This window comes from Microcebus murinus, chromosome 6, assembly GCF_040939455.1.
Source record: "Microcebus murinus isolate Inina chromosome 6, M.murinus_Inina_mat1.0, whole genome shotgun sequence".
NCBI classification, from domain to species: Eukaryota; Metazoa; Chordata; class Mammalia; order Primates; family Cheirogaleidae; genus Microcebus; species Microcebus murinus.
Window position 1 is genome coordinate 40,648,266 of NC_134109.1, and position 24,683 is coordinate 40,672,948.

Below are 24,683 nucleotides of genomic sequence, written 5' to 3' on the forward strand. Positions count from 1 at the left end.
TTCAACATTGATAAAAGATTTCTTTGCTTTTAATGATTTGTGCTATTACATCAGATTTTAAAACCAGAACACAGAAAGCTTATATATGTTTTTCAAAGTAGAGTGGGGAATTTGGGGGAAAGCACATGATTAGCTTCCCCACAGGACTCTGCTGTGTCTTTGAATTTTATCCATGTGAAAAACAAATAAGCCAGTGGAGTTCTGGTTCTTCCAGGACAGAGTGAGCCCACTATGGCCTATCCCTCTTACCAATTGCAACCAAAGACTGACAAAAACATAGAATAAAAACACTACCTGACGACTGTGAAAGTAAACAAAAGCAGGTGGATTTGGGGGGATGGGTATGTATCCCCCTTTTTTCTTTTCTCATGCAACTTTATCCTTATGGCAGCCCCCTCCCCTTCCCACTTCAGAGCATGGTGACCTATTGCCAGCTAAAATTCCAACAGAAACATGTCTTTCTGACCAGAGAAACCAGGAAATGTTGACCCTATGGGGCAAAGTGAGTATGAGAAATTCCACAGGAGAAAGAACTAGAGAAAGTGGTCCCTTAATCTTGTGTAGGAGGCCTATGCTCAGTCTACCGTCTGAGCCAAGAATGCAAGAAACAGCCACAAACCAATGTAGCAAAGGCCTTGAGAATTTAACTGAGATATGAGTGACCTGCATAAGTCTCAGACTAACCTCTGAACTATGCAAGTGCAGGACAGACCCAAAGCAGCATAGCAAGGCTTATATAATCGAACTGAGATTTAAACCACTGTGCACAGAAGATAAGCAGAACTTAGAATCTATTTGTGTTGAATGCCTGCTAAAACAAAAACATCAACATTCTCTTAAGGATTATAAAAAGGACTCAGAACCCATCCAATATACAATAGACAATGTTCGTTCGGGATACAATCCAAAATTATTTGACAACTGGATAAACAGGAAAATATTATAAATTCTCAAGGGAAAAACAATCAACAGATGCCAACCCCAAATGATTTAGATATTAAAACTATAAAAGACTTTAAAGGTGCTATCATAACTATCCTTCATGAGATAAAGGCAAATACATTTAAAATGACTAAAAAGATAAAAATTCTCGGTAGAGAAACAGAAACTTTTTTTTTTTTAAAAAAAAGAGCCATTTGGAAACTTCAGAACTGGAAAATACAATAACTGAAATTTCAAAAAAAGTCATTGAATGGGCTCAATAGTTGAATGGAGATAAAAAACGAAAGATTAAAATGAGGATGAAGACAGATCAATAGAAATTATCCAAATTAAAGAACAGAAAGGATTGAAAAAAATGAACAAAGTCTTCTAGACTTTTAAGACAATATCAAAGGTAAGGCCAACCAAAGTGCCTCATGCCTATAATCCTAGCACTTTGGGAGGCTGAGGCAGGAGTATCATTTGAGGCCAGAGTTTGAGACCAATCTGAACAATATAGTGAAACCTAAAAAAAATAAATAAATAAATAAGGAAAAATTTCCAGGCATGGTGGTTTGCACCTGTAGTCCCAGCTACTGGGGAGGCTGAGGCAGAAGGATCTCTTGAACCCAGGCACTGCACTTTAGCTGGGGAAACAGTGAGAACATGTGTCAAAAAAAAAAAAAAATCAAAAGTCAGTTCTATAAAACAAATCCTAGAACTAACAAATATATTTAGCAGGATGCAAGGCTCAGGTTAGTATATAAATATCAATTGTATTCTTATATACCACCAGGAAATAATTGGAAAATGAAACTTTAAAAACTTTTCGTTATAATATCAACAAAAATCATAAAATATATCAGAATAAATCTAACAAATGGTGATCAAGACCTCCACACTAAAAATTATAAAACATTGCTGAAGAAAATTAAAGAAGACCTAAATAAATAGAACAGTATAGTATCTTTATGAATTGAAACAATCACTATTGTTAAGATAGTAATATCCTTACAGTGATCCATGTTCCATGGGATTCCAATAAAAATTTCAGCAGCCTTTTTTCTTTTGTAGAAATTGACAACCTAATTCTAAAATTTATATGATGATGCAAAGGATCTAGAATAATCAAAGGAATTAAGGAGGAGGATGGGGGGAGGAGGAAAACAAGGAGAAAGAGAAGAGCAAAGCTGTAAGATTCACTCTACCTGACTTCAAGACTTACTATAAAGCCACAGAAATCAAGACAGTTTGGGTGATATATATAAACCCAAAACCATAAAACTTCTAGAAGAAAGCATAGCAGAAAATCTTTGCAACCTTGGATTAGGCAATGGTTTCCTAGATGGGATACTAAAATTATAAAACATAAAAGAAAAAATAGAAAATTAGACTTAATTAAAATTTAAAACTTTTGTTCTTCATAAGGCACCATTAAGAAAGTAAAAGGCAAGCCACAGACTGGGAGAAAATATTCACAACATATATCCAAGGACTTTTACAGAGAATTCATAGAGAACTATTATAACTCAATAATAAGAAGCCAAACAACCCAATTTTTTAAATGGACAAAATATTTGACAGGTACTTCTACAAAGAAGATATGCAGATGGTCAATAAGCACATGAAAAGATGCTCAACATTATTAGTCATCAGGGACATGCACATTAAAACCACAATGATGGCCGGGCGCTGTGGCTCACGCCTGTAATCCTAGCTCTTGGGAGGCCGAGGCGGGCGGATTGCTCAAGGTCAGGAGTTCAAAACCAGCCTGAGCAAGAGCGAGACCCCGTCTCTACTATAAATAGAAAGAAATTAATTGGCCAACTGATATATATATAAAAAATTAGCCGGGCATGGTGGCGCATGCCTGTAGTCCCAGCTACCCGGGAGGCTGAGGCAGAAGGATCACTCGAGCCCAGGAGTTTGAGGTTGCTGTGAGCTAGGCTGACGCCACGGCACTCACTCTAGCCTGGGCAACAAAGCGAGACTCTGTCTCAAAAAAAAAAAAAAAAACCACAATGAGATACTTCTACACATCAATGAGATTGGCTAAAAATAAAAAGACTGAGCATGCCAAGTGCTGACAGGAATGTAGAGCAACTGAAGCTCTTACATGCTGCTGATGGGAATATAAAATGGTACAACCAGTTTAGAAAACATTTTTGTAATTTCTCAAAAAGTTAAACATACATTCATGTTAAGACCCAGGCATTCCACTCCTAAGTATTTACCCAAGAAAGACAAAGCCACCTGACCACATAAATACCTGGGAATGAATGTTCATTGCAGTTTACTTGTAATAGCTCTAAACTGGAAATAACCCAAAAGTTCATCAACAAGTAAATGGATAAACTAATTGTTGTATATCCACAGAAAAGAGCATAACTCAGCAATAAAAAGGAATGAACTACAGATATATAAAACAACATGGATGGACTTAAAAATCATTAAAAAATGCTGAATGAAAAATTCAGGGGAAAAAAGTGAGCACACTGTTTAATTCCATTTATACAGAACTCTACAAAGTTATCTATAGTGACAGAAAGCAGATTAGTGGTTGCCTAGGGAATGGGGTAGAAGAAGAGATGGATTACAAAGGATCTCAAGGAAATTATTGAGAATGATAAAAATGTTTGTTATATTGATTGTGGTCACATAGGTGTATACATATGTCAAAATTGATCAAATTATACAATTCAAATATGTACATTTTATTGTACTTCAATTTTACCTCAATAAAGTTGTACCAAAGGTGGGGGGGCGCGGGGGGGGGGGATCCAATTTACTGACAAAAGCAATGGGTGGCTCTATGGTTTCCAGCCATATAGGGGACTAGAAAACCTGATGTTCTCACTGAAAACATTTAGAAATGATGGGTAAACTATTAACAAACATTTTTTTAAGTGTATAGCCTGGGCTACCCTTGGAGAGTAGGGAGAGATATTGCTGGCCCCTTAAGCAAGGAGCTTTGGTTTTGACTGTCACTCAGGAACAAAACTTGGCCCTTACAAGGTTATGATTGGGGACTGAAACTGCCCTGTAGTCCTGAGATCACTGAAGGGCTACATCCTTAGTAAAAGGTTGGACCAAGATGAAAATAAGGAAGTTTGTCTGCGTTGGGAAAGGCCTTGCTTTAAGAACATATAACCACAGCCTATCTTCATGGTTTCAAGATCTGAATTTACACTATCTCTGTAGTCAGGGAACCTGAAAGTAGATGAATTAACTTAAAAAGTGTTCCAGCCTGGAAGTATCCCTGAGGCACCTGGCAGAAGAAATACAAAATTTCTCTGTATGGCAAAATCATTAACCAAGCCTCAACAGATTCCTTTGATAATACCACACTGAAAGTGAGCTCACAATACAAAATAACAAAATATGAGAAAACTACAAAGGAAATATGTGTGCAAATTTGTGTGCTAACACTTGAGTAGCGTTTTGTTGCTAAGTATTAGAACATTTCTAAGCAGGGCAAATTCAAATAGCCGATAAAATCTGGTGCCTTTCCTCAGTGAGAAAATACTTGGAACCCCATTAAAAAGAATTGGGAATGATATCTGCCATACAGGTCCAAGGAGGCCAGTAATAGAATAACACATACAGCTTGAGACTTTGTTTTGAAGTACAAAGGCTATATATTTTGTATGTGCATATGAGAGTATGGAAATATGTATACCAAATTGATTGAAGAGCAGGATTTGGGGAGGATTAGGGAAGAAGGGTTTTTAAAATTTGAGTATTGTTCAGATTTATTTTTCCTTTTGACAATGAATATTTGTAATTTTTTTAAATAAAGGAAAATATTTTAAAGAGCTCTTTTGTTTGCAATAATAGCACCTATTTTGTTACTGAAAATAAAGAACAAAACGCAATTTTCCAAGTGCAGTACAAGGAAGTCAAGCAATGGACTACTAGGAGAAACCCAGGATTGTTTGAAAATCCTGTTTTTCACGCTTCTTTTAGTTGGCGTTCTGTCACCTGAGATATAATTACTCAGAAGGTAGTTTTCGGACAGCGTCCCCTTCTGAGAATAATGTTCATTGAGAGCAACTTGGAAATGATTCAAGAACTGACTGCTGGTCACAGTTGCCTTACCTAACAAACTTGATAGCCATGCCCCAAAGAGACCAGATTATAGCATTAGAAAAGATAGTGAGATCATCCCCTCACTTGTGGTTGGCTTAGATTTAAACAAGTAACCAAAAAAAATTCTAGTCAAGGCAGAATAACTAGTTGCATATAAAAACATATGAATACTAAAAGACTAGCAACTCTACATTTCGAAGAATTATCTGAGATGTCTTGTGAAAAATGTCTTGCAAAAAAAGATGACTTGTTAAAAGATAAGAACTTTATGAGTTATAGAGAAATAATTTGCTACGTTCCAAAGATAAAAGGCTTACTAGAAACAAGAGGTATATGAAGTATAGGAGAAAAGAATATTTCCAAGACAGAATAAAAATATAGTTAGTAAGGGACTTTTGTTGCATTAAAATTTAGCATCTGAAATCTGGTATTTGAAAAATTAATTTTAAAATATCTGAATTAGGAAACTGATTCTATAGTTTCCTTTGAACAAAATTTATCTGCCCATTGGCCAAATTTGGGACTTATTGAGCATCAAGAAGGACAAAGACTATAAGTAATTATATCAAATAAATAAAAATCCATGAGTCCATAGTGATATTCAAAGAGAAAGGGGAAAAAATAAGGAAAGCTTTTTTTGAGAATGTCAGCTAACAAAAGTAGAAGGAAAGGTATTTAGAAAACTACCATTTTGCATCCACAAGGCAATAGCTGATTCAAAAATCAGCACTGTAAAACTAAAGCCATTAAGTGGAATTTGTTGAAAATAGGATATCCACATAGTGCCAAAGAGTCACCCACAAATACTAAATATTTTACACTTTTAATGAAGAAATCCATGCTCATCAACTTAACCAAGGGATCAGTCTTGAATTGAATAAGAGTGGGACAACCTGGTATTGTTTCTTGATGTGAAACAATAAAAGTACACAACATCACTAGCGAGAGCTTCTTGACAAGAATGTTTAACCTGAATTCAATCAAGTCTCACACAGTTTACAGGAAATAGAGGGGCTAGAAGATGTTAAAAGACAACATAAGGAAACAACTGAATCCAGAATGGGGGCCCTTCTACAAGAGAACTGTCCTGACTCTTTAAAAAGCCATTATCATTTTTTTTAAATGTGGGGAGACTATATTGTAGAGACCTACAACCTACAATCAAATGCAATGAATAACATTGACTGAATCCTGGTTTGGGTAGGAGGTGGATGGAAAGCTGCTATTAAAACTTCTTGAGGCCTCGCAGTATATAAATGGTGCTTTACTTAACAGAATATCTGGAGGAATAAAGCACATTTGATGTAAAAATAATTGTTTTATTTTTATTGACATGACTGATTGCTATTCTGTGCACTTAATTAAACTGATTGTGATGACTTTTAAACAAAAAAAAATTTCTTGAAACAAACTGGAAAAACTTAAATATAGATTAAGTATTTGATATTATGAATTACTATTGATTTTCCTCAGCTGTGATCATGATATTGTGGTTATACAGGAGAATCTCCTTGTTCCTAGGTAATGTATGCTTTTCAAAGATAAAATATTATGGTACCTGAAATTTGCTTTAAAATAGTGTACCAGTGTGTGGTGGGGAGAGAAGATTGCCAATATCTGTCTTTGACCTAAAAAACCAGTTATTTGGTTAAACCTAATACAAACACATAGAGAGTTAAAGTAAGTGTGGCAAAATGTTAGCCACTGTTGAATCGAGGCAGTAGCTACACAGGTGTTTATTATACTATCCTTTAACTTTTCTATATGTTTGAAATTTTTTATAATAAAATGTTGGGGGAGGGAATTCTTCTCAGAAATGTTTTCCTTAGAAGACACCTATAAAATCTATCCTAAATTTTAAAGAACCTTACTATTCTAAAGAAGTTGTTTGCTTTTCTTCATTTGCTTACTCAGCATCCATTCCAAGAATATTCTTTTTTTTTTTTTTTTTTTTTTGAGACAGAGTCTCACTTTGTTGCCCAGGCTAGAGTGAGTGCCATGGCGTCAGCCTAGCTCACAGCCACCTCAATCTCCTGGGCTCAAGCGATCCTCCTGCCTCAGCCTCCCGAGTAGCTGGGACTACAGGCATGCGCCACTATGCCCAGCTAATTTTTTCTATATCTATTAGTTGGCCAATTAATTTCTTTCTATTTATAGTAGAGACGGGTCTTGCTCTTGCTCAGGCTGGTTTCGAACTCCTGACCTTGAGCAATCCGCCTGCCTCGGCCTCCCAGAGTGCTAGGATTACAGGCGTGAGCCACCGCGCCCGGCCTCATTCCAAGATTAAATTCCTCATTCCAATATTAAAACCTGACTTAATTATTGCAAAAATTCTAATGCTAGAATAAATCTAATATAAATCTCACAAATAACACCAATAATCAGCACAAGATTTATAGGTGTAAACATCTGGTTTTGTACCCAAATAACAAACTTAACAGCAATAAAACAAATCGTTTATTACCGCATATAATGTTATATTAAATTTACACAATGATATATAAAAACACATACTGTTTATATTATACAGTAATTTAACATCAATAGGAATATCAAAACAAATACTACTCATGCACAAAACATGCATATACTGGTATTAAAAAAGCAATTTTACACAATACTGTTTACCAAAAAAAATTTGTTTTTAAAAATAAAGCCCTTCCAGATAGGGTCAGTGGTCCAATCTGGACTGGATTGCACTAACACATTCAGGCCAATGCGACAGTGGCACACTGCTCAGTGAGCAATTGTGGGCTTGGAATCATGCCCAAGGGTTATTTCATTAAGAGGGCACTTCTCTGTACCCGAGGACCAAAATTTTATCCTAAAGGCAAATCCTGCAAGGAATGAATGGTTGGATGGCTACAAATTAGCGTGGTCGGAGGAAGGCATCAAAATGTTCCATAAATGGCCCTAGAAAGGGTTGCTGTGACCAGGGCCTAGGCACCAAGTGTGGCAAAATTTTCATGAATCCTTGTAAGGTATCACCAGCCTCCCTATCCAGATTGTCATTTCTGGATTTAGGGTCTGGTAATGAGTCCAGTAAACAGACCAGTTCTGAAAAGACAACAGAATGGGAGTACCTCTGAGAAATACAGACTACATAAAAAAAATCACAGGAAACAATGACTGCCCCTCGTACCTACTTCTCACAATTGTATGTGATGCCCCTCAACAGGAAAACCCCCGTGGAGACATTGCCCTGAAGAATCAAGAAGCAAATGTATGTCCTAAAATTCTATCCAACTGACCCTGGGGTCAAAAAGTCTCATCCCAATAAAACTTGAACATCAAAAACTGTACCTTGAAACAGCCAATACCGCAAAACTCATTCACTATCACCACCATTAAAACCTCAATATTTACTTCTAACTAGAAAACGTTCTTTACCTTCCATTAAAGGCACTAGTGTCTATACATGATGGAAATGGGACAAATAATTTACCTCGGTTTTGTCTTAAAAGAAAAGCATTCCATGAAAGTATTACACAAAAAGGGAGATGTCGCCTTTTTTATTTCGGCAACAAGGGGGGGGGGGAGACACTTTTCTACACCAGTGACATTACTCAAACCGTAGTCATTAGTTTCAAAGAGCCGGACCGAAAGCGGAGGATTTTCTTCTTGAGGTTGTGTGAAGCTTTAATTTTGACAAAGGCTTTTGTGGGATTGTGGCGGAGCCCTGGGGCCGTCACCGTCTGTATTGGGAGAGTCTGGACGAACTGGGACCAAATTAAGCCCCCGCTTTCCTCAGAGTCGCTGGTGGTCGTGCTCTCCCCCACAAACTCACCCTCGCTCACGCTGGACTCGCTGTCCCCGAAGCAGTTGGTGGTGTAGTTGCTCTGCTCGTCCTCGCTGGTGTCCACCACGGTGGAGTGGAAGAGGGACTCGCACTCAGCGGAGTACTCGGAGTCGCTGGCCACATAGGCGTAGGGGCTGGCGTAGGGCAGCGGCACGGGCGCGGGGTAGCCCGCGTTCTCCCGGCGGCCCCGCCGGGCCCGCCTCAGAGCCTCTTCGTAGGAAATCTCGGCGGAGGACTTCCACCGCCGGTAGTCGGTTCGCTTGTGCTTAGGTTTGGCCACCACCGCCTCCCGTCCGTGGCCGTGGGCCCTGGTCCCTGCCCGTGGGCCCCCGCCCAGGGGCCTGCCCAGAAGGCCCCCCTCAGGCCCGCCGCTGCTCTTCCTCCCTTTGGAGATGGCCTTCTTGGGTTTCTTATTTGTATCCAAGTCCTCGGGGAAGCGGCACTTCTTGCCCCCTGCCCGTGTTTTCTCCCTGACAGTGGGCAAACCGTTCTCCAGCCCCTGGAGGACCTGGCCGCGATGCTTCAGGGTGGCACTTTTCGCAACGCCCACGTTTCTGTGGCCCCGGTGGGGCCTGACGCCCGGCTGCTGCCCTGGGATGAACTGAGCTTTGACCAGGTGCCCTTCCTCCAGGCTTTGGGAGGAAGAGCCCTCACTTTTGAAATCCAAGGCAGGCCTGTCTTCCACAGGGAAGAGCAGTGGAGGAGGAGCGGCCAGAGGGACACCCTGCAGGCTGTTTTTCTGTGACATCTTTTTCAGGGGCTGGGCCACTTTATTCTCTGGTGGGGCGATGGGGCCTCTGCCAGGGCTCTCTTTTGGAGAGGCAGCTGACAGCTGAGTGCTTTCTTTAAGGGGCTCCCCTGTCCCAGCAGTGGGACACCGAGCATGTTCTTGGGAGGCTAGCTTGGCATTTTTTGGCAGATGTTTACTTTGAAGTTCGGAGGCAGCAGCTGGCAAGCAGCCCTCTGATGGGGGCAATCTCTTGCCTTCTGCTTGTTCTGACTTTGACTCTTTTGACCACTGCTTCGGTGGGGAGAATGTCCCATTGTCCAAAGTGGGTATTCCGCTGGAGGGCAGACATCCCTGTTTTGAATTCTTAAGGTTCATATTATTACCCTGTGAGACACCACCAGTGGTTCTGACACAAACGCTCCCATTCCTCAGAAGCCCTTTCGTGGGGTCTGCATTCACACTGGTTCTTGGTTTGTTGGTCCTTACAGGGTGTGTTTTTTTCTGGACCAGGCTCAGAATGTAGCCATCCATTTTCTTGCAAGATGAAGGATGCGAAGCAGACCATAGGCTACTTGGAGATGGTAAGGAACTGTCTGTTTTGACGGTAACTAGCTCGGATCCACTGCATACGTCACTGGCATGGTTTCCAAGCCTCTCCTCTTCCCGCAGAGGGTTGCCCGTCAGACAAAGGAGAAACATTGGGCTTTGCACGGCCACGGCATGAAGTGGACTGGGATAGCGATATACATCATTCCCGTTTTTAGACACCAGATCACACTGGTACTTGGGATTCACATCTGTAATGACATCAAGGGAATTAAATTGGGGTGTGGAGAAGGAACGACAAACTGCCCCTGAGACATGGTCTTCACAGTGGCCTTCCTTATATTCCAACCATCCTATGAAATCTGAAAAACATTGAAAGGTACACTCTGAAGAAGTGAATTGGTCAGCACCAACCTGACTCTTTGACCACTTTTTTTGTTTTTAGACAGGGTCTTACTCTGTTGCCCAGGCTAGAGTGCAGTGGCATCATCATAGCTCACTACAGCCTCAAACCCCTGGGCTCAAGAGATCCTCCTGCCTCAACCTCCCTAGTAGCTGGGACTACAGGTAAACACCCCCACTCCTGGCTAATTTTTTTTTACTTTTTGTAGAGACAGGGGTCTTGTTATTGCTCAGGCTGGTTTTGAACTAACCTCAAGCAATCCTCTTACCATGGCCTCCCAAAGTGCTAGGATTACAGACATGAACCATTGCACCCTGCCTCTTTGGCCAGTTATATCCTCTAAAGGAAAAATATTCAAACATTAAGAATGCCTTCAAACTATTGAATAACATAGGAAAACCACTTTAAATTTTAGTGAAAATCATGATATAATAACACAATATGATTATAATTTTATTAGGATTATGTATATGCAAAAAAAATCTATGATGAAGCACACCAAAATTCTAATAATAGCATCTCAGTGTGATGAGAAAGCAAGTGATGTTTACCTTCTTTATTTTCTATTTTCTAAATTTTCAGCAATGACTGTACTACATTTATAACTGGAAAAAATAAATGCTTTTTAAGTCATTGTTTCTCTACGCTACTCTTCCTTCTGTGTTCTATTCCTGGTTTTCCTAAAATACTTAGGTTAAACCATACTTTCTGTGGGCTTTCTCCTCATTTTGTATTTCTTTTAAATGTAATTACCAATGACATCTATTCAAATATAACTGTCAAATATAACTGTCAGGTCAAGGAATCTGATCAAGTTTCAATAAACACTAATCAAATTTAAATAATAATCACCTTATATTTTCAACAATGACACTAAAAAATAAAAGTATTATTTTTAACAGGATAAGGAATTCTTGATAAGATTTTAAAAGACTGAGTAGTAGTATTAATGGATAAGTTTCCCACATCTCAAAAATGTAGATGCCAAAATATAATGAAATCAAGCTTGCTTTCTTAATTAAATTATTTTGATCTCTTGGTGAATATTACAAATATCAAATCCTTTTAATGACCTTCAGTTATCAGAGAAAATTAAAGTTGAGCTTATCACTAATCTGTCATCCATTATAATTACATTTATTTATTCAAATATTGAAAACCTACTATGTGCCAGATCCTGTTCATGGTTTAGTTTAAGAGAAAGTTCCATGAACTTCAAAGATAATTAGCAGTCTCAGGGGAAAAATAGTCTAGACTCAGATATGATGTGATTCATTTGTAAAGAAAAGATTATAATAAAAATGTCACGTCGCTACCCACTCGACCCCCAATAAACAGCTTGTTCTAACAAGAGGAAACCTCTCTGGTTAACATCCTTCTCCATCCCTCCTCTCCCACCACCCTCAGCCCCATTTTTGCCTTACTTAAAGCCACATTTACATACACTTCACCCATCTTCCCTTTTCCCTATTTAGAGTTAAGCAAAACATATCCCAGCCCCCAAGGCCCAATGTAACTGTTTCAATTATGTAAGGACATGGCATTTGGGAGAATAGGGGTCTGTCTTCAAGGAAAACCTGTACCAAAGTGACTGTAATGAGTTTATAAAGTTTCCCTCTGAAACCAGATCTGCAGAGTGAAGGGGAGCAATTACCAACGAACTTGAGGCCAAGACACTATAGATACACAGTTCTGTGCTTCTCCAAATGATTGCTGCTGACAACACACACTACAAATACACAGACACCAGCCAATTAACAACCTCAGCTGCTTGGGTGCTACTTTGCCTGAACTCAAAAATTTAGCTTTATATTCAAGGGGAGAACATAGACAAGCCAGGAGTGTTGTGACTTGTGCCAGCCCCAACAGCAACTCTAATCTTGATATTTTCTTTGCTTTTCCAAGGAATCAGAACTAAAGAAAGTATCCTGAGTTCCAGTAACAACTCTGTCATTTGGCAGATAGGGAGCCTCTTACAAACAGCTTATAAACCAAAATTCCTCCTTTTTTAGATGAGAAGGTTGAAAACAATTTCTGAATTCCCTTGGAGTGGTAGAAAAACATGGATTTGGCAGTTAGGCCTGACCTGGCATCCTGCCTCTGCTACTCACTAGCTATAGAGCCTTAAATAACTTATCGGTCCTCACTAGACCCCATTTTTTGGATACATAAAGTGAAGGTAACAACACCTGCATTCTGCAGAATTGTTGGGAGAATTTTAAGGAGATATATGTATGCAGAGCATTCAGTCCAGTGTGTGACACATAGTGGAAAGGCAGGAACTCTTCCAGCACCAACAATAACAAGATTCTGTCTGGAGGTGATTGCAAAAATAGCCCAGGGAATAACAGCATATGAGCTGTGAGACTGTCATCCCACCCACCTACTAAAAGACAAGTGAGTCGCTATCATACAGGGCATTCTGGATAATATGGAGGGACCACTGCTCCCTGAGCTGTCAAGCAGTTCTTGGCCAGGCTGACAGACATATTTAACTTAATGTGAGCTTTAGCTTTAAATGATTAAAGGAAGAAGAAAACAGTTCTAGAATGGGTTTCAAAAGAAAACGTAGACAAGTTAAACTAACAGCAAAGACTTAGAAATAGAGCTCAAGACCTATATATAATATTGGGACAGGATTCCTAAAAATAAACTACCTTGCTACTATCAGAATATAAAATCAAGTAATATCCAAAGAGTACTGGAATTGTTCTATTAATAGATATTCACCTAGATGAAACTATGGGTTCTAGATGTAAGTACGACACTAACTGCAGTAAATTGATGAACCTTTGTTTTTCCATCAGTAAAAGATGTAGAGGCTCGATAATCCTTTAAGGGCCTTAACCTCTTCCCATTAAACTTTCTATCAATGCTAAAAATTCTTACCTGCAGATTTGGGGCAACCATCTGAGAGAGTCAAGGTTGCCTCCAGAGGGCTGCAAAAGCAGGTGCTGGAATGACAACTGGATAAACACTCACTGAACACCGAGTTAGAGGAATTAGAAAGGGATCCTGAAGCCCCATCACTCAGCTCATAAAACCCTACAAATAAAAACATTGTTTGAATTATCACATCAAGGAATAATACACATTCATGCTTAAAAGGAAAAGGAGTGATCATCTGGGAAAGGGAGGTTTGTTGTTTGGTTTTTTTTTTTTGGTTTTGGGCTTTTATTTTTTTGATCAATTTTGGTTCACTGGATTTTAGTGTTCTGATTTCATGGTCTTATTTCAAATAATTCCTAGGAAAACACACATGGGTATATTTCAAAGTTACTCTCACCCTCAAACTGACCTTCTTCCTTGACCTATCTTTAAAGATGTGCAAGGAAAGAAACTTAGATCATCAAGGCCTCAACTTTATTATGAATATTTCAAAAGAAATAACTTTAAGAGAAAAACAGATCTATTTAAGGAGCCAAATGGTTTAAAAGAAAAAAAAAAACTTTTGAAGTAGGCTCAGGAAGTTGAAGTGTGACTAATTTTCTAGCCCAGTTCTGACTTACTCAAGTTTCAAAGGAGAACCACTTTTCCAGAAATTTGAATAGCTTTTAAACTCAGGGACTCCAGTCACATCAATCTCATTATTAAAAATTTTGTCATCTGACTTTATTTCCCTCTCATGCAACTGAATGGCAGACTGCTTTTTAAAATTCTCTCTGCACTGGAAACAAATTCCATTGCCATTTGCAGGTCTGGGAATGTTAACCACAGGGGGCCAAGGTGTAACTCATGAGTGCAGAATTCTGTCCTTGTGCTCAAACACTCACCTGAGCTAGGCCGGCTGTCTGTCTCCAGGTGCTCTTCAGATGTCTTTTCTACATCCAATCTCAGGTCACTTATCTGCTTGTCGAGTTCTTGCAACTGATTCAACAAACCAGCATCTCTTCTCCTCAAACAATTCTGATTAAGAACAAACAGAGAAAGGAAAAATGAACACACTTTGGTGACAAAGAATCAGAAAGTCTGCTCTAAGGATTCAAATTACCCATCTGAAGAGATCACTAAACCTTCCAAAACCAAAATTTTACTGGATGACCTGAAATAAAGAAAAACTTTCAGAATTCAAGGATCTGTCCTATGTTTAATTCTACTGTCTCAGATTTTGTGGTGATATAGTTTCTTCATAAAAACAAGACTTATTTTTAATTTCAACTAATATATATACCAACTGTGACTTTTTATAGGTAGGGACATGAAAAATGCACTGAGTGTTTAAATCATCTGGTATACAGCCAGTTTTTTAAAAAACAATACTTCACAGTAGACTCTTTAATTTGAAGTCAGGATAACAGATTTCTTACAATACACTATAAGCTTACTTAGGTGAGATTTTTCTGGCCAAATGTCTTGGCCTGGAGAGTTTTGTTTTCTATTAGTTGCTTTGTGGGGTTTAATCAGTCTTAGGCCTTTGAAAGTGAGAAACTAATACTAATAGCCAGTGCCAAGTATAATGTGAGCTGGCAGAATCCAAAACCCTCAAGGGAAGGCCCATCAAGATTTGAACTCAGCTGGTTTCCAAAGGTGACAGATCGGTTGTGCTAACTCACACCGCCACCTAGTGCTTCCTATTGCTGGAAAAGCAAAAGAACTCAAAAGGCATCTGGTTCAAATCATGAATGCCAAGTCTACAAATGAAAATAATACCATAAACACTGACTGGACTGGAATTCTCTTGACATTCTGCCTTGCTCCCCCTCAAACGGACAATAGGAACTACCACTCAAAATCTTGAAATTTGTGAAGACAAAAAGGTGCTATTGCACAAGGCAATGCATAAAACGTAAGTAACCAGGCATAACCAGTGAGAACTGGCTCAAATCAATGTTACATACAAATCTGGTCTATTACCAAAAAAACACAATAAAATGACAAAACAGAGGTATTACACAGACCACATTGGACATCCTTACAAAACAGATGCATATGAATATATGCTTCTCTTGTCTGTCCTTTAACTTAAAAAGCTTGGAGAGACATAAACCATATGCTTGTTTGTGAGAATGAGTTTTTGGTTTTTTTTTCAGGAAAAATGAATCTATCAAGTAAAAGCACTTCGAAGCTCTAAAAAACCAGAAAAACAGAAAAAAATGATCTGAAAATAGATAATACAAGAAAACACATGACAACCACATAGCATCACCACTTCATTGTAAAAGAGCCATTATCCAGTATGTGCCTAGTTTAAATACTATCACATGGCCAGGTAAGGACCTTTGCTGTTTCCAAAACTACATTTTGAGGTCACTGAAACAAAGCTGCCGCCATTATTCTGAGGCGGGGTCAAAAGCTGTTCTCCAATACATTAAGCTCCAAAGTTGTTCTTCTTCCTCATTAATGAGGACTTTATAGAATGACTGAGACACTGACAGAAATCCAATAAGACAAATGCTCCCTGAGAGCAGGTTCCCTCTTCTCCTACCTCCACCGCCAATCACAGCTGGCAGAACGTATAAAATATGAGAGGAGGAGGCACGTTCTCCAGCCAAATTTCCATCCTTTGCATCTAGTTTAGCAGCCTTATACAAAGGGCTTCTATTTGAAATCAAGCACCAGCCTGGTGAAAGCTGGCATTCTGGGGAGAGCCCTGGGAGAGGCACGGCCCCCTACGGCGCTTCAGAGTAATCGTAAAACTCAGCGTTGGACGGTTAACCACGCCACAAGCCCCCTCCTTGGCTTTTGTCCCCTCTCGGCGGGAGGAGATGAAGCCAAGGTCTCCAGATGAAATAGTATTTTAAGTAGAGGTTTGCAAACCTCTGGGGAGAGGGCATGTACTCTTCTAAAAAGACTGAAGGTTAGAACCAGGCGACTCCAAGAATCCCGAATGCAGAGGTGGGAAGAGCAGCCACCCGCTGCCCGCAATCCGCGCGAGGTCGCCAGCCCCTCACCAGACACAAAGCGGGCACACGCCAGAAACGCGTGGGCGTCGGCAGCCCACGCGCCGCGGGCACGCAGTTAGGGGGTCGGGGCTTAGGGGCGAGGGAAGGGGTCCCAAAACGGCGAGACTCTCCCCAGCCGAAGGTAACTTCGCGCCCACCCCACCTGCCCGACCTCCAGCCGCGCGGCAGGGACAGCCGTGCCCCACCTCCGGGCACGACCTACCAATTGCTTTCGCAGCAGCAAGATATTCTCCTCCAAGAACTTCTCCTCCAGGCGGCTGCGCTGCGCCGCCTCCCCGGGCAGCTCCCCGGCGCGGGGCAAGGCGGCCCCCGCACCCCCGGCGCCGCGCAGGGCGCCCCGGACCAGCAGCTCCTGGCGCTGGCGCAGGTACTCCAGCTCCGCCAGCCCGGCCAGCGTGGCCTCCTGCCGCTCCCGGGTGCGCTGCCGCTCCGTGTCCGCCTCGCCCTTCTCCCGCCAGCGCCCCTCGGGCTCCGCCGCGCGCTGCTCGCCCCGGGCCGTCGCCTGCGGCTCCAGCTCCCGCGCCGTCCCCGCCGGACTCGGCTTCATGGCCCCCAATCCGGCAGCGAGCACCCGTCACCGCAGCCGGGCCTCCGGGACGGAGGAGCGGGGCGCTAGGGCTGCGGCCGCGGGCTCATGCCGCCCCGCGACCGGGCGCGACAGCGGGGGCGCCGGCCAGAAGCGCTCGCGCGGCCGCAGGCTGCAGCCGTCCCGGCCCGGACGGCGCCGTCCGCTGTCGCCGCGCGTCCCTCCCGCGGCCCCGCAGCTGATAACGCCCTGCCCGGCGCTACGTCACGCGCGGCGGCCCCGCGAACCCCCGCCCGGCGCCCGCCTCCCCGCGCCGGCCCCTCTGCTCCGAGGCCCGCTCCCCAGTCTTCGCTCGTCTGTCAGGCGCGCCGCTCCGCGCTCGGCGCCCGCCCCGCCCCGCCCCGCCCCCGCTCTGCCCGCCGGCCTCCTCGCCCCCTTTTCGGGCTTACTGCACCCGATTTTTTCCTCGTTCCTCATTGGCTCTTTTCCATGGCCCAGAGCTAGGGGCAAGCGCCTCGAGCCCCAGCATCCTGTTACAGTCGGCCTTGCAGGCAGGGTCCGAAGGGACGCAGCAGTTGGGCTCCCCAGAGAACTTTCTGAAACTCGACCAAGTTGCAGCACACAATCTTAACCCTTTCCGCACACGTCCACTCTTCGCATCCACTCACGCCGGTTTAGATTTCTTTCACCTTCCCGAGCAAGGTACTGCGAGTGCATTCAAAGACAGTTTCTATGGGTTGGGGTTTTTTCACTCCACTTTGTAAAGGCAAACAATAAAGAAAGCACAATGCAATGTTGTTCTAAAACTGTTTCAGTTTTGTTGTTCTTGTAATTTTTTTTAACGGCTGTCTTACTATAGAAGATATTTAAAATTAGGCAGGAGGATGTCGCTGTGTAGTAAGAGGTTGCATCAATTCTTTTACAAGCCCAGGGTTTGCGTGCGTGCGCCTGCGCGCTTTGGGGTTTGTTTGAGTTCTTATTGTTATTAATAGTCTGCATTCACAAGAGCTCTGACTCTGAAATCAGACTGTCTGAATTTGAATCCCAGTCCCACCCATGAATAGCCGTGTGGGCAAGTTCCTTCTTTGTGCCTCTGTTTCCCCAACGGTAAAATGGAGCTACCAACAGAACCTACTTGTTTAAGATTATAATAGCCAGCATATAATATATATTTGGGGGTGCGTTTACAGCGTGGCTAGCACATGGGTGATAAATGTTATATGAGCTGTAGCTTTCTTTCTCTCTCTCTAGAGAAATTTATAAAATAAGGTCTTCCTCTTGAAGTACCATTTGTGGTATGGTCATCTCTGTTTGGGACACTGTTCACAGGGAGTTTCAGTGGGATAGGGATCTGAAAATGCTAGTAGTTGGCTTATCTATGGAAAGTGCCATATATATTTTAACTAGAGCCTCGGAAATTGAATCCAGCAAGTCGCAATTTGCTGACATTCAGGCAAACTGTTACGTGAAGGAGTGCATCCTACAGCATTATTTCAGACTCTTACACCTTTGCCCAGCTGGCTTACCCCTGCTAGGAAGTCTCCCTCTTTTCTCCCCTCTCTGTGTGGTCTAACCTTCCTACCAAGATCAATTCACTCACTTCCCTCCTTTGAACTCCGTTTAACTATATGAGTATCTGATTCTTATCACATGCTACTTGTCTTTTTATTTATCTGGGTGTGCACACACACATTTATATATGTATGTGTATTCCTTCTCTCCAACTAAATTATGAAATCTACCTGAAAGCAGGGACTATTTTAATACCCTCTTAGGATCCTTGTAGTCAGCACAGAGCCTTGCAAACATTTACCTGATAATTGCTCAAGAGAATGTAGATTGGTTGTAAATTGTTTTTTCATTAACATACTTTTTAAGTAACTTTTAAACTTACTAGTACCCATTTAATCTCTACTACAAATAGAATTAAGTTGATATTTACCAAAAAGAAAAAAACAAAAGCAAGAGCTCCCTTGCCACCTTCCACCTTCCTCCCCATTGCTGCCTCCCACAGACTTGAAAGGAGCTATAGCTACAACCTTGATTCATAATTAACAAGATTGTATTTTAGATCTAAAAATTGAATTAGGTTCAGGTACTCATAAGCATACAAAATCAATTCTATTCAGGGTACCTATTCTTTATGCATACTGTGTGCTAAACTCTACTTGATAATACAGGAACTAATTTTCCTCCTTAATTTTAGTAAGGCACTAAAGAATAATGACATATCCTGCCTGCCAAATGCCACTCACCCGTGTCCTCTGTCATTGTTTCATTCTACTCATTTCTAAGCAAGTTTCTTGCTTTCCAGTTCTGAATTAGATTCCTTCTGGCTAGGTGGAGTCTATTATTGTGGCCTGTGTTATGTCACACATCGACAACTATATTTATAGTTTATAGTTGGGGGAGGGAAAAAAGCTGAAGCATGTTTTTACGCACGGCTAATAAATCTTGTTAAGGCGGACAGACAAGTCGCTATGTCTCCTAAACCTCCCCACCTTCTCAATCCCCTTCCCCACCAAATGCCACTTTGAGCTGGCTCATTAGTCCAAAGCAAACCATTTGCCATAACAGCTTGCACATCTCCGTGAAAAAGTGTTCCCAGCAAGTTTAAATATTAAAAGTAATGTATTCAGATGGTTCCGCCCATAAAATGGTCACGAATAGGAAAAAAAGCTTACGCTTTCCAAAGTATCCATTACACATTAATAAATAATGCTGTTCATTCGCACTCCAATTAAAACAAACTCGGGCTGTCAAATGAAGTTAGAAGCAAGGAGCTCAACACTGTAATTGTTGTTCCAGGAAAACTCCCAATGTCATCAGATTAAATGAAACTGGCTAGGTTGCTCCTATTCTCTTCTTAAGCTCACAGCCACATTTCCTTCTCTCCAGTCTAGTTCCCTGGATTTTCTTTCCTCTTTGATTCTTTGTTTTGGTTGTAGGTATTTGGGAAGCAGTTGAAAGTAATCACCCACTGCTCCCTTCTGTTGCCAACAGAATCTCACTTCCCCCTACTGTTTTGATTTTTATTTTCCTTTCTTTTTAAAGGAAGTGCTGGTACTTCTTCCTCCACTAATGCCACTTCATTTTCTCCTTTCTGGTTTGTTCAGCCCTAGTTAGTTCTTTTGCCTTCCCTGGTGGTCTCTATCTTCTCAAAAAAACTGCTAATTGGCACTCCAAAAGTGTGGCACTATACATGGGGTGGATCTGCTACTCAGAGGATCTGAAGAGAAAAATAAAGTTGCCAGCATGAAAAAGAGTCCTGGTTGAATACATTACAGTTGTGTAGCTTATGCTTAAGGATATTTCCTGGGCAGAGCCAGGAAACATTCTTCAGATCATGTAGTCTGACGCTTTGCCCTTGGGCAGAAAAACTCCTCAGAGCACCCGAACCAAAGTGGAAGCATCATTCTGCAAATGCCTGACCAGCAGTGAACATTCTATTGCAGCCAAGCAACGTAAGGAGCATCAATTGCACATTTTGCTATAGAGCAAAGCAACAAAATGATGCTTTGCAGCTTTTATGGCCAAATACAAATGATGTAATTGGGAAAAGCTGTCTCCGAAGAGGAGGAAAAAAGTAAAGGGCAATCCTTTGAGTTGGGGTGATGACCACCATTCGAGGGTCTGGGATCAAAGCTCCAGCCAGACATCAAAGCCCATTTGACTCTAATGCCAAAAGAGCCATAGTGAATTAAACTTCATATATAAACTAATTATAGCTTGACCCTACAATCAGGCTTCAGTGAGCACACAGGGGAAAAGAAAGCAGACATTGAAACAAAAGATCAAGAAAAAGGAAAGTTGGTAGCAAAATTGGGCAACATCATGGCCCTGAAAACTTTAAAAATCTTTTGAGGGCAGAGGGGAATAAGGGAATGGCAGGGGAAACAGCAGACTTCTGACAATGCTGGTCTTGTTTGAAAAGCTATGAAATGACTCCTTCCACCCTCTCTCACTGGTGCACGACCAAATACATCCTTATTCCTGGAAGAGAACATTATCATTTAGCTGTGTTTTAGTGTTATTAAAAAGGTTCCATGTCACCAGGTTTTTGTTGAGGAAGCCCAAGATGATTCTGTGAAGTTTGGTGGTGAGTTCTTGGGGAAACTCAGGCTTCCTCCTACGGAGCACTGTTCCAAAGACTCTAATGTGTCCAGGAGTGAGTTGTATTCTCCACAGTGTTAATCACAGATGTGCCCACCAACCTCAGACTTTAGTTGGTCCCTTAGCTCTGCCATTTCTACTGATCATCTTTACAGATGGAAGGTGCAGCAAATTCCCTAGAACTACATGCCCTGGTACTAATACCACAAAACGATTAAGACTAATTCATTCCCAGGAAAAATTTTAAAGTGTTTTAGAGACAAGTGGCTTCTTTAAAAAATTGTGTTAGGTGGATTTTGTCCTCACTCTGCTTTATTGGGACCATTTACCCAATTGTTTAAAAGTTTTAGTCTCACAAACTTGGAAAACCATTTCATATCTTATTTGATAATCCATAGAATATTTTAATTACATTTCTTTGTAGATACGCATTAGTGATTTCTTAAAATACCAAAATCTAAATTTATAACCTGAATCTTTAATAAGAGAAAAATTATTAAAAAGCAGGCATTTTTATAGTATAAAAAATATATATACCAATGTCATTACATCGCACCTCTTTGAATTATTGATTCACAGATTTTTTTTAACCCAGTATTCCCACGTGGTCTCCCATCCAAGTACTAACCAGGCCAGACCTGCTTAGCTTCTGAGACTGGATGAGATCAGTCATGTTTAGGGTGCTATGGCCATAGACATACAAGTATTTATTAAGTACTTACTACATACCAGCAACTAGGGATACAATGGTGAACAAATCAGTCATAGTCCCTGCCTTCATAGAGCTCACAGACTAGAAGGTAAATTGGTGCTAATTAAATAATTATATATATGTGTGTGTGTGTGTTTACAGATTGTGAAACTACCACAATTTGCAAAATATTAATATGTTAAAAGCAGATATATTCTATGATTATATCTAAAGTCATACTCAAATGAAATCACAAAAATGTATTACTGATCTTTATAATACTTATGTTTTTCCAGGGAAGGGGATCTTTTTTACTTTTTATTATCTCATTTATTTTTTTTCTTAGTAAAATGTTACAGGTCTCATTGTCACCACTGCAATATATATATATATATACCATGATGGAAGCATAATCTATGTCTCAGGTTAGCCACATTAACAATTTTTGGACACCATGATCAACAGTGCCCATTCTTATGTAGAATAAGGCTTTATTTTTTATTTATATTAGTTCCCCTTAAAGCTAAATTTGAAATGTCTATAGGAAGAAACTTCCTCTATAGCAAAACAATTCAACATTTTCATATAAATATCTTCCACCAAAAGGTAGTAACTACTAGTACATGTAAATAAACTTTAAGATAACTAATCACTTAACTTACCTATGTATTACCTTTCCTTAGAATAATCCCAGAAAGGAGTACCCATGGTACTATGAGCAATTTCCAATATGGTTTTCTAATCATTTCTACACTAGCGTAGAGAAATTATCAATGAAGTGATGTTTTGTGCCTCTAGATGATTAACACGCAAGCAGGGCCTTTTGCTTTAGGATATAGACAGTTGGTCCAGTTCTTCAATTTCCTTAATGCCTGTGAACCTAGCCTCTCTGAGACCAGGCAGAAACTGAACCAGAACTCAAAACAAGCTCCCACACCAGGTTCTTGGTCCGTGTTTGCCTCCAAGACCCACGCAGCCACTTAATTAAGGGCCCTCTGAGACCTAGAGATCCCTGTGGAAAAGCCCAGAATGCCATTATCACCCGCTGGCTGGGACTTAGGTCGCCTTGCCCCACCAGGAGCTGCTTCCTCTAATCCCGTGGCACCCCTGCAGCAGCACCGTGTGAAGAGTAGCACGTCCACTTCAAACAGAAACTGGGCCTTGGGTATGTTTGGGCTGAGGGGAAGGATGGGGGTTGTGAAGAGTCTCAGATTCAAAGGGAAGTCAGCTGGGATGACAGTCAGTGGTTGCATGAGGCTCCAGCCCCCAGAGACCTGAAGGGACTGATATTAATAGGAAGCCTAGGCTGCTCCATTTCCACCTCCCTCCGCACCCCCCACAGCGCCCCCATGGGATCTTTCCCTCCAGAGCTGAGATTCTTTGAAGTCCATGAGGATGGTTTTAACAACAGATGGGACAATTCCCTTCTGTTCAGTTTGGTCCTATAGAGGAATTTGGTTGACCCAGTCTTGTCTTTAATAGAAGCCGTTTTCATAGGAGAAAGCATCAGATTCTATTAATATTAATAATGACATGGCACTTACTGATGTGATAGAAAGGTAGAGGTTTGGGGATGGGGCTAGTTTGGATTTGAATACTAGCTGCACCACACTCTGCCACTCCGTAATGCTCACCATACGCTTTTGCCAACTTTGACCTCTCTCAGCCTCATTTTTCCCATCTGTGAAATGGTACTTACGCCTAACCTTATAGGGAGGTTGTGACATCTCTGGAAATAAATATTGATTATCCCCAGAGTCCAAAATGTTATACACAGGTGTGCACACACGCACACATAGAATGTTCGGTTAAGGGCATTCCTATAAGGTATAAATTATCATTAGCCATCATAATTGCCTTGAATGTTTTCCAGGCATAAAGGTCATATTGTTTTTAAAATCCTTTATTTGATTTTGAGCTATAAATAGATCCACATACTCAAGGACACAAAGCGGAGCACTGCAGTGATGCCAAGATAAAATGCAGGGATCCTGCCCTTAGAAACCTTATGAACCAGTAGAGCAGCGTGGGGTGTTGGGAAGAACATGAGCTGGGCCAGGGTTTAACTCTCCAAACAAGCCATTTAACCCCTCTGAGCCACAGCTGCCTCATTTGTAAAATGGGTTTGCACTTAGCTCACAGATAGCCAATGTGAAGAGTCTGGTGCATAGTAGATGCTGGAAAATTTTGACTCTCTTATTTCTTCTTTATGGTTTACCTGAAGTATTATTTAGCTTAATGAAGCTTACTCTGCTTCTTCCTTTTTTGCATAGCCTTTTATTATGGAAAGTTTCAAAACACAAAAGTAGAGAAAATGGCATAATGAATCTCGCTGAACCTGTCACCCAAATTAACAATTACAAACAAATTATAAACGGGCCCCATTTAGAAATGAATATGTTGGCAGGGTGTGGTGGCTCATGCCTGTAATCCTAACACTTTGGGAGGCCAAGGCCGGAGGATCCCTTGAGATCAGGAACTCAAGACTAGCCCAAGCAAGAACAAGACACCGTCTCTACTAAAAATAGAAAAAAAAATTAGCCAGGCAACTAAAAATAGAAACAAAAAATTATCTGGGCATGGTGGCAAGCACCTGTAGTCTCAGCTACTCAGAAGGCTATGGCAGGAGGATCAGTTGAGCCCAGGAGTTTGAGGTTGCTGTGAGCTAGGCTGACGCCACAGCACTCTAGCCAGGCTGACAGAGCAAGACTATGTCTCAAAAAAAAAAAAAAAAAGAAAGAAAGAAAAGAAAAGAAAAATACATTGACAATTTGGGCACCAGCAGATATAAAACTGAGTTATAGATTAAAGATATATTTTTCCATCATTAGTTTAGTGCCAGTCATACAAGAAGCACACAAAAAATGCTAGATGTTATTATCATCGTTATGAATTTTTTCCTAGAATGTATCCCCAAACTTTTTATGGACGTTCTATCATACACCTTTCATCCAAACAGCAT

The 24,683-nt window shown here is 41.1% G+C and overlaps 1 protein-coding gene and 1 non-coding gene across 3 annotated transcripts; both read right to left on the reverse strand.

The window, feature by feature from the left end:
- Nucleotides 1-3,752: 3,752 nt before the first annotated feature.
- Nucleotides 3,753-17,120, reverse strand: DACT1 (dishevelled binding antagonist of beta catenin 1). 2 transcript variants are annotated; one of them, XM_012785650.2, is made up of 4 exons: nt 16,594-17,120; nt 14,262-14,394; nt 13,378-13,533; nt 3,753-10,336 (listed from the first exon to the last, which is right to left on the reverse strand). In XM_012785650.2, the coding sequence occupies exons 1-4, from the start codon at nt 16,936-16,938 to the stop codon at nt 8,577-8,579; spliced, it is 2,394 nt and encodes a 797-aa protein (XP_012641104.2). In that variant the 5' UTR covers nt 16,939-17,120; the 3' UTR covers nt 3,753-8,576. The 2 variants fall into 2 exon arrangements, with proteins under 2 accessions (XP_012641104.2, XP_012641095.2); XM_012785641.2 differs by having other exon boundaries at nt 3,753-10,447.
- A 4,949-nt stretch (nt 17,121-22,069) lies between these two features.
- Nucleotides 22,070-22,212, reverse strand: LOC142871773 (small nucleolar RNA SNORA1). Its single transcript, XR_012919962.1, has one exon. It is a non-coding gene; the product is annotated as a small nucleolar RNA SNORA1 (small nucleolar RNA).
- Nucleotides 22,213-24,683: the final 2,471 nt, after the last annotated feature.